At 52.0% G+C, this 12,809-nt stretch overlaps 1 protein-coding gene across 1 annotated transcript in view; it reads left to right on the forward strand.

Moving 5' to 3' along the window:
- The window catches only part of MXRA7 (matrix remodeling associated 7), a 31,367-nt gene extending 20,550 nt beyond the window's left edge, over positions 1 to 10,817 (forward strand). Inside the window, exons 3-4 of the mRNA XM_068977515.1 lie at positions 1,414 to 1,513; positions 9,501 to 10,817. Coding sequence (XP_068833616.1) covers positions 1,414 to 1,513; positions 9,501 to 9,615 — 215 coding nt within the window. The 3' untranslated portion in view covers positions 9,616 to 10,817. The remainder of the gene's footprint in view (positions 1 to 1,413; positions 1,514 to 9,500) is intronic.
- The last annotated feature ends 1,992 nt before the right edge of the window (positions 10,818 to 12,809 follow it).

The raw sequence follows: 12,809 nt of genomic DNA on the forward strand, positions 1-12,809 counted from the left end.
GTAATAAGTACTTTAAAATATATATGAAAGTGAAAGTCGTTCAGTCATGTCCAGCTCTTTACGACCCCATGGATTATACAGTCCATGAATACAGTTCATGGAATTCTCCAGGCAAGAATACTGGAGTGGGTAGCTGTTCCCTTCTCCAGGGGATCTTCCCAACCCAGGAATCAAACCCAGGTCTCCCTCATTGCAGGTGGATTCTTTGCCAGCCACTTGGGAAGCCATTTATATAAATACAGTTATTTATTTGGTGGTACTAGGCCTTAGTTGCAGCATGTGGGATCTAGTTCCATGACCAGGGACTGAACCCAGGCCCCTCTGCATTGGGAGCTCAGAGTCTTAGCCACTGGACCACCAGGGAGGTCCCCCTAAGTACTGGTTTTAATGACCTATTTAAACACGCCATGGACAAGCCCACATTATCCCTTGTCCCATTGTGGGCTGGATGCTTTTTTTTTTTTTTTTTTTAGATTTTTAGTCACCGGTGGAAGGAGGGGCATAGAAGGGGCCTGCTGACATGATGCTCCTAGATGGCAGGGCGGGCACTCTCAAGCCCAGGAGGCCCAGGACCTCGGCAGGAGGGTCGCAGGTCCCTGTTGCCTTCTATACCCGGGACCCAAGGAGAGGCAGGGAACGAAGTGCCCAGGCACAGCCTGCTTCCCAGAGATAAGTGACCTCTGTCTGACCGTGTAATGAGCACAGCAGCATTGGGAAGGGAGGGTCAGGATGAGGGGGAGAAAAGCCCTGGGGACAGCTGTTTGGCCAGAGCCCTTGAGGGAGAGGGGCCGACAGGCAGCTCTGAGGATGGTCCAGCCTGGTCTTGGGAGAATGCATGTGTGCTTGCTAAGTCGCTTCAGTCATATGCAACTCTGCGACCACATGAGCTGTAGCCCGCCAGGCTCCTCTGTCCATGGGATTCTCCAGGCAAGAACACTGGAGTGGGTTGCCATGCCCTCCTCCAAACACTGGAGTGGGTTGCCATGCCCTCCTCCAGGGGATCATCCCTACCCAGGGATCCAACCAGAGTCTCCTGCATTGGCAGGCAGATTCTTTAACACTAGCCTGGGAAGCCCCTTGGGAGAATGGATGGAACCAAATGGCCTGGGGGGGGGGGGGGCTGGTGTGTGTGTGTGTGTGTGTGTGTGTGTGTGTGTGCGTGTGTGCAGGTTTCATTCTGGCTACCTCATCCCCGGGTGAAGTTCCTAAAAAGAGTTCCTGAGTGGAAGGGGTGTGGGGAGAACCTTCTAGGCGCAGGGCTGGGGTGGGCATGGGGCCCCGTCTGCCCCAGAGCCTGAAGCGGGCGCCGTCTCTGGCCCACGTGGTTCTTTGGAAACTAAGGAAGGGAAAGGGGACTAAATTTGCTGGAGAGCCCGGCACGCTAACCGGCTCTACTGGGTGTCGTCTCCGCAGGGGGTGAGGAGGCCTTCTCCTTCAAATACAGCCCTGGGAAGCTGCGGGGAAACCAGTACAAGAAGATGATGACCAAGGAGGAGCTGGAGGAGGAACAGAGGTAGGCCGCGGCCCTCCTCCGGGCTGCTCAGCTTTCTGGGGTTCTGGTGCCACTCCCGGAGGCCCCTTCGTTGTACCGCGGAGAGGAGGCGGGCCTCCTACAAGCCACGCCCCCACTGCCCCATTTCCGTTTTAGAGTTTTTCTCCCCCCCTGTCCTGGCTCTATTACCCCCTAACAGTACCCTTGGGAAACTCTGGAGGAGCGAGTGACAGGGAGGAGGGAGAGCGGCCGAGCCCTTTCTTGCCCCCCCACCTCCCCCACCGAAAGGGAGAAACCGAGATGCTTGGGAAGAGCCTGAAGCAGATCCGGCTGTTCCCGTAGAGTTCATGACAAAACCAATCCATCACTTCAGGACAGAGCACGATTCTTCCTGCTCATCCGCCTGGCAGCCAAGCGCCCCCGCCCTACCCCGCCAGCACCGTCCAGCTCCCCCCACCCCCACCCCAGCACCGGGCCAGCAGTCCTTTTTTATCTGTTCTGCTCCGTGGAGCTCTGAGGCAGCTGCAGCCACAGCAGCAACTCATTTTTAGGACTGGGTTCTTCCCCCGCGCGTCGCCCGCAGGACACCCACGCTGACCCATTGGCTTCCTTTAGACCCATGGGCTTCCCTCCTAAGGAGCAGCAGTACAGCGGGGACGCATCAGGGGGAAAAACCGCTGGTCTGACACAGGCCAGCCTGTGGTCTGGGGTCCTTTTGGTTCAGGCACACATCTATTAACAAATGGGGGCGTGTTTCCTGAGCCCGGTAACCCGGAGGGGCTGGGCAGTCACTCCCCACTGGCCCCCACAAGCTGGGTTCTAGGGTCAGGAATGGAGGCTCTGTTATTCCAGGATCTAGATTCTGTTATTTCCAACCCACCCAGCATCACTCAGGAGTCAGAAGGTGCTCTGCCCACGAGAACCCCTATTCCCCTCCTGGAGCTGCCGCCAATCCTTCCGGAAGGCTCTTCACCCAGGGTTGGAGGGGTGGCAGGGTGAGCCCAGACTGGGGGAGGTGTCCCCCCACTCCTTGGTGCCCACGCGCTGCGGCCTCTGGGTGTGACCCGGTTTGCTGCCTTTATATTTCAGGATTGAGCTGACTTCTGACCTCACTTCCCTGTAGCAAGTTCCTTAGGTCCTGAGCCACAAATATTCTTGCAAATCCTTTTGGTAAGGAGATTGACTTCTTAGATTAGCGGTGCCTCCTTCACCCTGTCTGTGACTGGCCCCATCACGACTGTGATCTAAATCTCTCCTCCTCCGCCGCCTTCATAACCGATTAATTCATTTCTGTGCACCCTGGCCGGCTCATTCTCATCCAGCTCAAGGCTCCTGGGCCAGTAGGCTCCTTTCCCACAGCCGAGGGGTTCTTGGAGGCCCAAGTCCCTCCTGGACCTAATGAATCAGCTGCTTGGAGGATCAGCGCCCCCTTGTGAGGCTGGGGGGAAACTGTCGTCCCCAGGAGGTGGTGTTCACCCCTGCAGCGTTAGTCCTGCCCTAAGAAAGCTCCAATACTTTGGCCACCTGATGCAAAGAGCCGACACACTGGAAAAGACCCTGATGCTGGAAAAAACTGAGGGCAAGGGGAGAAGGGGGCGACAGAGGATGAGATGGTTAGATGGCATCACTGACTCAATGGACATGAGTTTGAGCAAACTCCGGGAGATAGTGAAGGACAGGGAAGCCTGATGTGCTGCAGCCCACGGGGTCACAAAGAGTTGGATACCACTTAGCGACCGATCAACATCAAAAGAAAGTAAAACAGTGCCCAGCAGAAACCCTGTGCCAAGCTGTGGGTCAGGCGGGTAGTTATGATCAGAGCAAGGGCTGGCAGAGGACCATGGCCCTGTTTTTGTAAATCCAGTGTGATTGGAACCCGGCTGCATTCACCTGCTTTTCTGTGGTCTGTGGCAGCTTTTGCAATGCAGGGGCTGAACTGAGTAGTAGCAGAGGGACCGCGGGGCCCATAAAGCATAAAAGAGTCGGAACCTGGCCCTTTCCAGAAAAGGTGTGCAGCCCAGCATTAAGGATGGAGGGGGCTTGACGTGCCTGCGGGTCCCTCGAAGGCCCCTGTGGGCAGAGGCTGTGGCCAAGACCCTGAGCTTATTTTGTGTCCGCTGCAGATGTGAGGGACCATTAGAAAGGGAGAGGCCAGTTAGCTGACTGGATTGCAGGATCGGGCTGGAGTCAGACTGCCACCGTCCCTGGGCTCAGAGTGGGGATGTCGGGCAGGAAAAAGGAAAGTCCTTCCTCCATGGTGTCCAGAGAGCAGACTCTGTGTTGCCCCGGGCAGGATGGGTCTTTCCCGGCTGGATCTTTGGGGCTCTCCAGATGAGTGCTGTTCTAGGGGGGTGGAGACTGCCCGAGTGCTGCTGTTGGGGTGAAGGTTTCTCACCTCCTCACCTGCAGGCTTGGTTATCACAGCCCTGCCCAAGCTGAGAAGGAGGGACTGGCGGACTTCATGGCCCGTAAACACGGTCCTCCCAGGACGGGGCTGGAGTTCATGTTCATTTTCATTACCACCCGTCCCAGCATGCTCCTGGGGCTGCCCCACATGTCTGCCTGCGGGGTCTGCTTGCTCTCTCCCTGTACATGGTCCCTGCACGTGGTCAGCCCACTCAGCACTGCATGGGGCCCCATGACGCCCACCCTTCTCGCATGGTCCTCGCATGGTGATGCTTGGGGTTGCAGAGGCTGGCAAGTGTGGCTTTGTCTTTCCATCTACAGTGAGATAGATCCCCTGGGGACCAGGAGAGCTGACGGGCATGAGACAGCTCTGGTCCCTGTTGGGTTCAGAAAACTGCCTTGGGATTGTCAGGGTGAAAAATACTGTCAAACCACTAAAGCCAGAGGCCAGTGAAAAGTGTGTGCCCTTCTTTGACTGTCAAATTCTAATCAACCAAACTCTGCTTGTTTCTAATTCCTTTCCTGGCATTCAGGGTCCCCATCACATGGCAAGCAGATTAAAAGCCCATGCTGCAAATTCTTGACTGTAAATTCACTAAGCCGGCCAACACAATAGTATGGGTTCCCCCCGCAGCTCCTCTGGGAGGTGCCACATGCAGCCTCAGAATGTGGCTGGGATGGGGGACTTGCAGGTTGTGACTGCTCCCCGCAGCAAGACACCGCTGCTCACACCCAAGACTAGTGAAACTGGAGAGCTTGGCTGGCTTCTAGCTTGGCAGCAAAAAGAAAAAAAAGAAAAAAGGGACCATTGGGCACTCCTTTCGTTGTACACCATCCCGTCTTCCCATCTTCCGGACCAGGGAAAAGTGGAACCCAGGGGGTAGACCAGCTAGCTCTGATAATAAGGACCCAGGACCCAAGTACCCACTATGTTCTGAATGTCCCCAGGGCTGGCCTGACCCTTTTGGGAGTGGACACCACTCTAATGAATGATGTTTTGAAATGCATAACTGGCAAAGGTGAATGGATCTTCTGTTTTCTGCCTCCTGACGTGTTCGTGAATCATCCACCAGCGTGAATTTCTAGAAACACATGCTGGCTTATGTCCACATGAGGGCGCCAGAGGGATAAAGTTGGGTTCCCCCCGGGGCTCCCTCAGCGCTCACTTGGGTAGAGTGCTCAACTTGTCCCTTACGAAAGGCGCACACACCATTTGCCTCATCTGGGGAGCACATGTCCTTAGAAGCCACTGTCCCCAGAAGGGACAAAACCCACGTAGCAAGGACAGGAAATAATCTCTGGTGAGAGGACCAGTTTAGAACGGCCACAAAGCCAAGAATCTGACCCTTGCAGTCTGATCTACCTAACTAAATATAGGTGAGGCCTCAGCCCACCCACCTACATTTGGCCGCCCTGCTCATTGACACTTGGGGGACCCTCCCCGCCAACTACCTGCTAAGGGACCTTCCCTGTTAAACTAGGTACAAGGGAGCCCCAATCTGCCCAGCTACCTAACTGAGGACCCAACCTGCTCAACCCCTTACATGCGAGATCCAGACTGCTCAAATACCCAGTGTGGGACCCTCCCTGCCAACTACCTACAATTGGGCTTCAACCTGCTCAGCCATCTACATGGACACCTGAACCCCCCAAATATCTAAGTGAGGGACTCTACCTGCCCAACTAAAGTCTGAGACTCATTGCCAACACTCTGCAAGTGGGACCTGCCCTGCTTAACTACCTACTTGTGCAACTTGACCCACTCAGCTCCTACCTGTGGGACCCAACCTGTACAGTTACCTGAATGAGGGCCCTGACCTGCTCAGCTACTAGTGTGAGCAACCCCTACCTGCTCAATTACCCACTGGTAGCACCCAACCTGCCCAGCTACCTACACGTGGACCCCTTACTTGATCAACTACCCACACGGGGACCCGACCCACCCAGCTACCCAACTGAGGGATCTAACTTGCCAAATTACCCACGTGTGGGTCCCAGTCTGCCAACTACCTACAACTGCTCAACTATCAATGTGTGGGCCCTGACCTGCCCACTTATCTAACTGAAAGTCCACCCTGACCAACTACAAGTGGAACCTTACTGCGAAACTACCAATACCTGGGCCTCTATCTGCCCTACTGCCTAACTGAGGACCCTCCCTGCCTAACTACCCATGTGTGGGACCCCAACCAGCTCGGTCCCCCACACTTGGGACCCTCCTTGGGACTGCTTCACTGTCCATTTGTGGGACCTGAACTAAATACATACATGAAGGACTTGACCTGCCTACTGACCTACAAGTGGGAGCTTTTGGCCTAACTACCCACACATGGAGCCTGACCTGCTTCCTGGTAGGCCTGGCAGAGGGTCTCAGGCTAGCTTTGGTTAGTGGGCCATCCTGCTGCAGGTGACTCCCCTGGGGTCTGGATCCTAGCGTCTGGGCTGGCTTCTGCAATTCCAAACGTTCCCCTTCCTCACCCTATTTCCCCCTCTCCTTTTCCCACAGTAAGATGGTATGAGTGAAATCAATGATCTTTTCCCCTTATTTCTCTTTACAGAACCGAGGAATAATGAAGTTATCCTTAGGCTCCTCCTAAAGGCTTTTCCTTTTGGCATCTTAAAACTTGAGCAATACCGTGGAAGCCCCAGAGAGGAGCAAGTGGGCTCCTGGGGTGCATTTTTCTACATAAATCTTCCAGGAGTCGACCCCCACTCCAGGACTTTCCTTGGCCGGGAGGGTCCACAATGCCTGGGGTGATCCCTTCCAGAGGCGTTCCTCCCTGTCTGTGTGGATTGCTTTGTTTAGCTGAAGGGTTTTCCTGGACTTTTATTTTCCTTGTCACTCAATGTTCCTGTCGTCCACACACCCTTTACACCTGAGATATCACCAATGTCACCAATGCCATCATTTTAAAATCAGTATAGTTTCATGCCAGCCCTTCTGCTTTTCATCACCAAAGCCAAACCAAGAGAGACATTGAGGTGTGATGGACACGTGATGGGGTGCTGCCTGGGCCCACTGGGTGCTCAGGGGGGGTCGACTGCCCTCCTCCCCCTTAGGGCCCACTTCCCCTCTGTCTTTAGCTGGCTGGATTGGTGGGTGAGGGAGACAATGGTTGATGCGTGGGCAGCAAAGCACCAGAACCAGCTGTTGATTTCCTCTGGCCCTTACCCTCCACTTAGAGCAGGCTTGGATCCAGCCTTCTTGTTGCTAAGAGGCCTTTTCACCATGTTCTTACCAGCTCAGCTGCATCTCCACCTTCGCTTTAGCAGAAGCAATAATGATAGTGATCGCTTAAAGTGGCCGTATCAATTCTGCCTTTTACTCAGTTTCTTAGATGAGTTAGAACTTCACCAGATCGTCAGATGGGGTCCCAGATCCGTCTCTTGGAATTTTATATTTGATGATATTTATACTATACCAAACTAATCTGCAGTTTTTAGACTTATTGGTTAAAACATTTTTAAAAGCACTAAGTTTATAGGAAATTTTCTTTTTTTATCTAATGCAAGGCTGGGAAATGTTCAATGTCAGTTCCCAGGGCATGTTACATTCCCAGGGACCTTGTCTTCCGGGTCTAGTACTTTAGGTTCATGGGCTTAGGACAGAACAGAGAACAAAGGAAGACCACACAGAACCATGTAACAAATAGCAGATGTGCTCTTGTGAGTAGTCCCTGCCCCACACAGCGGTAGTAAGAGATGTCCTTGTCCAGGCCAGGGTCTGACTGGAAAAACAGGTGACTCTTTCCAGGTTATGAAGTTTGTCTGGACACTTTCTGAATATGGCTTGCAGGCACCAAACCTCATGTACTCTTTATGGCTTGGATTTTTGTATTCAGCCTTTGGTCCAATAAACTTTGAGTAGATGGTCTTGATTACTGCGTGTTTATTTCCGTTTTGCTTTGTCTTTCAAAAATAATCTTTTTGAACCCATTAAAATTCGAGCTCTCTCTCTCTCCCTCTCTCTCTCAATTCGTGCCTGTTACTCTCCAGCAAAGTACGACGTTCTAGGACGCGCAAGCGCCATGGCCATTAAGAGACACATGGAGGATTTGTGTTCCTTCGGGGGTGCCCACTTGTATATCTGGATTCCATCCAAGGAGTTCAACTCACAGCCTCTTGACCCATAGTATTCCTTTCTTCAGGCAGTAGGATACCACGGACTTCTCACAGGTTCCTTTTCCTCTGGATAGGAAAGCAGATTGTAGAAATAACATCTCCAGGGTGACTGAGAGAGGCTTGGATGTGGGACTTCAGTATTTCAGCTTCTAGCTGCTGGTCTAGTCAGAAAACAAACGACCTGCTGTTTGGAGATAGAGGATTATTGCAGAAGGAATATGTTAGGACAAGTGTAAGACCAGACATGGATCGAGAGCCCCTCTAGGCAGGGTAGAGGTGCCGGCTGGGCAGTGCTGTGCCTTGCAAAGCCAGGGTCCCCAGAGGCTGTGCTGAGGCCCTGCCTCCTGGTGGGTCTGCAGGGACCAGAGCAGACTTGCCGTTTGCTTGACATCCTCTGAAGGTGGTCCGTGCCGATCTGCTGGTACAGGGTGGAGGGAGGAATCACAGAAGCCCGAAACTGGCGTGGTGAGCCCGTGCCAGCATGCAGGGCCCAGCCAGGCTGACAGCACAGCACAGCAGAGCAGAGCCAACAAGAAAGCAACCCGCGGCAGCTGAGCGTCTCCCCACCCTTTCATGTTTGCACTGCTGGGAGGTGTCCTGTGCTGGTCAGATGACATGGCCCAGCTTCACAGAGATGACAGAACATCAGTCCCAGCCCCCAACCCCCCAGCCCAGGTGCGGTGAACAAAAAACTGATCTCTAGCCGGGCCTGTTCCCTGGTAGGAGGGGCAGAGCCCCCACTGGCTCTAAGGTGTCCTTGTGCAAACTGGAAAAAGGCGCCCCTTCCTCTGGGCAGTGAGACCCCACACCCACCCTTGCCCTTGGGCCAAGCATCCTGCGCACACATCTGTGCGTGCCCGTTTCCCAGCCAATTGTGTTTTACCTTCCTGCACTTCTGGCTCAGCCGCCTAAACTAGCGGTCCCCAACCTTTTTGGCACCAGGAACTGGTTTCGTGGAAGACAGCTTTCCCACGGACTGGGACCGGGGGTGGGAGGAGGTGGTTTCGGGACGATTCAAGCACATTACATTTATTGTGCACTTGACTTCTATTATTATTACATCAGCCCCACCTCAGATCATCAGATCCTGGAGGCTGGGGACCCCTGCTAAACGAAGGCTGTTTCTAACATGTCTCTTCACAGGCTCTCCAGTCACCTAGTGGAACACCTCTCGTCCCTTGTGGCCCACCCCCGGGGGAGATGTGCAGTCAACATTAAAGGGAGGCCTATGGGGAAGTGCAGTGACAAGAACCTGAGTGATAACCTGGGGTCCCCAAATCTCCAGGGTAGACCCCAAGACTTAGAACCCCAGTTAGTAGAAGGCTCTTTTTTTTTTTTTTAAAGACCAAATGAGCTCCTGTGTTAAGAGCAGGTTTTGTCTTTGTTTCATTTCCTTATTCGGACTCTACGGGATACACAAGCCTCTGTCTCTCCCTGGCTTGGGAGCACCTTTTTCCTCTTTATCCTTTCTTCTTGACAGAGTTCAGAAGGAACAGCTGGCTGCCATCTTCAAGCTCATGAAGGACAACAAGGAGACCTTTGGCGAGATGTCCGATGGTGACGTGCAGGAGCAGCTCCGGCTCTACGACATGTAGGCCGCCTCCGCCTGGCAGGACGCCGTGACAGCTGGGTTGCGAGAGCTGGGCCATGACAGCTGGGCCGCGACCGCTGGGCCATGACTCTGCCCCGACCTGGGACCCACACCCTTGCTGTTCTCAGACTTTTGTAGGCTCCCTTTTATCTTATACACGTAGATGTAGGGGTGTAGCATATACAGAATTTCTCAGATCTCGCAGTTTAGATATCATGTTGCAGGAGTCAGGACAGTTGTCCTCAGAGGAGAAAAAAATGTCCCTGAGTCCTTTGGCTTCTGTTTGCTGGGGAGGCCCCAGCTGTGACATGGGTTCCCCTCTGATCCCAATTAGATCCTAGGCAAGCACCTGCCCAGAAGGGCTGGCTCGAAGCCTCAGTTCCCCACCTCCTGCATCCCCCTCCAACCCAGCACATGGTGTGGAAAAGATTCAGGGATGCTGTAAGGAAGAGTATCAGGTCCCGCTGCCTGAGTATCCAGCCTATTAACACTACAGCGTCCTCTGCCTTGGAAGAATTTCTGGAAGCTTCTGTCACTGTATGGAAGCAAGCCGTAGGGGAGCATCTCTAAAAAAGCGAAAAAGTCTGATTCAAAGACTCACCTTCCATCCTGGAACAAAGCAACGGTATCAGAGTTAGGACCCTCTAAGAGTGTCTCTTATTTAACCATGACACTTACTTTATATATAATTAAGATTTCTGTGAGTGCTCGTCACGCAAATGCTAGACACTGTCAACAGAAATAAAATACGCAGCCTAGTCCCTACCTTGAGAGAAATTAAAGTCCTGTGGAGGAGAATTCCCTGCTGGCCCAGTGGTTAAGAAAGGGGGATGCCGAGGATGTGGGTCTAATCCCTGGTCAGGGAACTAAGATCCTGCAAGCTGTGAGGTACAGCCATAAACAAACAAATAAAAATCAAGACCTTTGGAGAAGCCAGGTGCACATGCAGAGAAAGAAAACCTCACCAGTTAGCATTCAATAAAATGCCAAAACGACCTCATGAAGAGTGTCTGGGCCACCTTAGCACGTCAATAAAGTTCTGTGAGTCAGTGAGTGCACAATGATGACAATAACAGCGGTTCTTCCATGCTGTCCAGATCCTGCTTCTGATCACCCCACTGGCAGAAAAATCCATAGCCAACTGAATGAAGGAGGGTACGCTAAAGGGATAACCTAAGAAAGTTCTTGAAAATATTTTTTATTTGCTGAAATAAAACTAAACACACGGAAGTAAAAGCAGCAGTGGCATTTTCTGAACCTCAATTTAATAATTACGGGGAACACAGTGAACTTTCTTTCCTCCTCTCTTGCTTGTTAGAGGTTTTCCCAGGCCCCTTCCCCCATCTGTCACAGTAATTGCTTTAGCTTCTTTGCTGACAGTTCACAACAGGAGGGTCTGCTCTCTGTGTTTGTTGTTGTATCCAAATGTCAGTACTTTTGTTCTTTTTTTAAATATTATTTTTATCTTTTGTGTCACCGCTGTTTTAAAATGTTATGATTTAAGTATTGTTTGTTTCCTCTCTCGTGTCCCAGGGATGGCCCCCCACCCCGGCCCCGCAACCAGGTTGTCTTCTGTCTTCCTGCCTGCCCTGAATGCATGTCAGCAGAACTTGCACTGCCATGCAGCCACTTTATGTCTCTTTCCTCGCCTCCTTCTTCCAGTCCTTCTCTCATCTTATCAAACAAACAAATGACTTGTGGGTAATTGAGTCAAAATTCTCATGACTGCAGAAAAAGTAAATTGCAGGAAATTTTCTACACTTAGTGCAGCTAAGATGTTCCAACTGCAAAGAACTGAAAAGTCCAACTCAGGTGTCTTAAACGAGAGGAGAACCAGGGCATGAGAGGGGTCCAAAAGCAGAATGGCTGCAGGTCCAGAAGAGTCAGGGCCCAGGCTATAACTCTCTTAACTTGGACTTCTTTGCACTGTAGGCTTTTGTCACAAACCAGCTCTCCTCATGGTTGCAAGATGGCTGCAGGAGTTCAGACGTCACGTCCAGAAGCAGGAAAAGGTACATTTCTTGCTTGTGTCTCTAGGAGTAAGGCAACTGATTCAGGTGCCCCTGAATCAGGTACGCCAACTGGCCAGAATGTCACGTGTCCATTCCTTCACCAATCGCTAGCAAGGAGATGGGACCACCATGGTTGGCTGAGATGTCTGGGGCTGGGACCAGCATCCTCTAAGCACATAGTCATGCAGAGGAGCAGGTCATTGGACCTCACTGGGGCTCTGTGAGAAAGGGGGTAGGGTACAGATAGACAGGATCACTCTGTCACCTGATGGTGACTTGGAAGCCAGTGTCTGAGTGTCCAGCATACATGACACTCCTGAGTAGTGGTTCTGTTGCCCAGGATCTGTGCCTCTAATGGTCTGCAGAAGCACTGCTGGCTTGCTACCATCACTTGGGTGGTTTTGACGCCATTTCCAGATAAGCCCTGGCTTCTGTTTATATAGGACTTCCCTGGTGGTTCAGACGGTAGAGCGTCTGTCTACAATGCGGGAGACCTGGGTTCGATCCCTGGGTAGGGAAGATTCCCTGGAGAAGGAAATGGCAACCCACTCCAGTACTCTTGCCTAGAAAATCCCATGGACAGAGAAGCCTGGTGTCCATGGGGTCGCAAAGAGTCAGACACGACTGAGCGACTTCATGTTCACGTTCGTTCTGTTTATATGATTTCTGTCACTTCGTCTGCTTCACTGGGACACCAGTGGCCAGAAGAGTCCACTTAAACCCATTTTCAATTGACACCCATATGTCCTACCAGATATCAACATTGCTAGAGATCAGGAAAATCAAAGCCCCTTCGGGAAAATGTACTTGCAGAATCAGAGCTTGTTCTTAGAAGTTTCTGGGAGTCAGTGCAACAAACACATAGCCTTCTCTGCAAGCTGAAAGCAAAAGGAAACAACCATAAGCGTCTGGAGGAAGAAAATTAGATTCCAACAGGGTCATTGCATTGTCCTTAACAGAGAACCTTGTTGAATTTTGGACTTCTGCCAATCTCATAGGTCAGAATGTTAGCTCAGTAAAATTTTAATTTGCATTTTTCTTATGAAAAAGTTTGCACGTCCATTCAAATGTTCAGGGGTTTCTGCGGCACAATTTTCATCCGGTCATTAATCGCCTACATTATATAGTCTGAGGAACCACGCGCCCGCAGATTGGACCAATCGCTTTCCAGGGCCAATATCCCTTG

This window comes from Capricornis sumatraensis, chromosome 8, assembly GCF_032405125.1.
Source record: "Capricornis sumatraensis isolate serow.1 chromosome 8, serow.2, whole genome shotgun sequence".
Taxonomy (NCBI): Eukaryota; Metazoa; Chordata; class Mammalia; order Artiodactyla; family Bovidae; genus Capricornis; species Capricornis sumatraensis.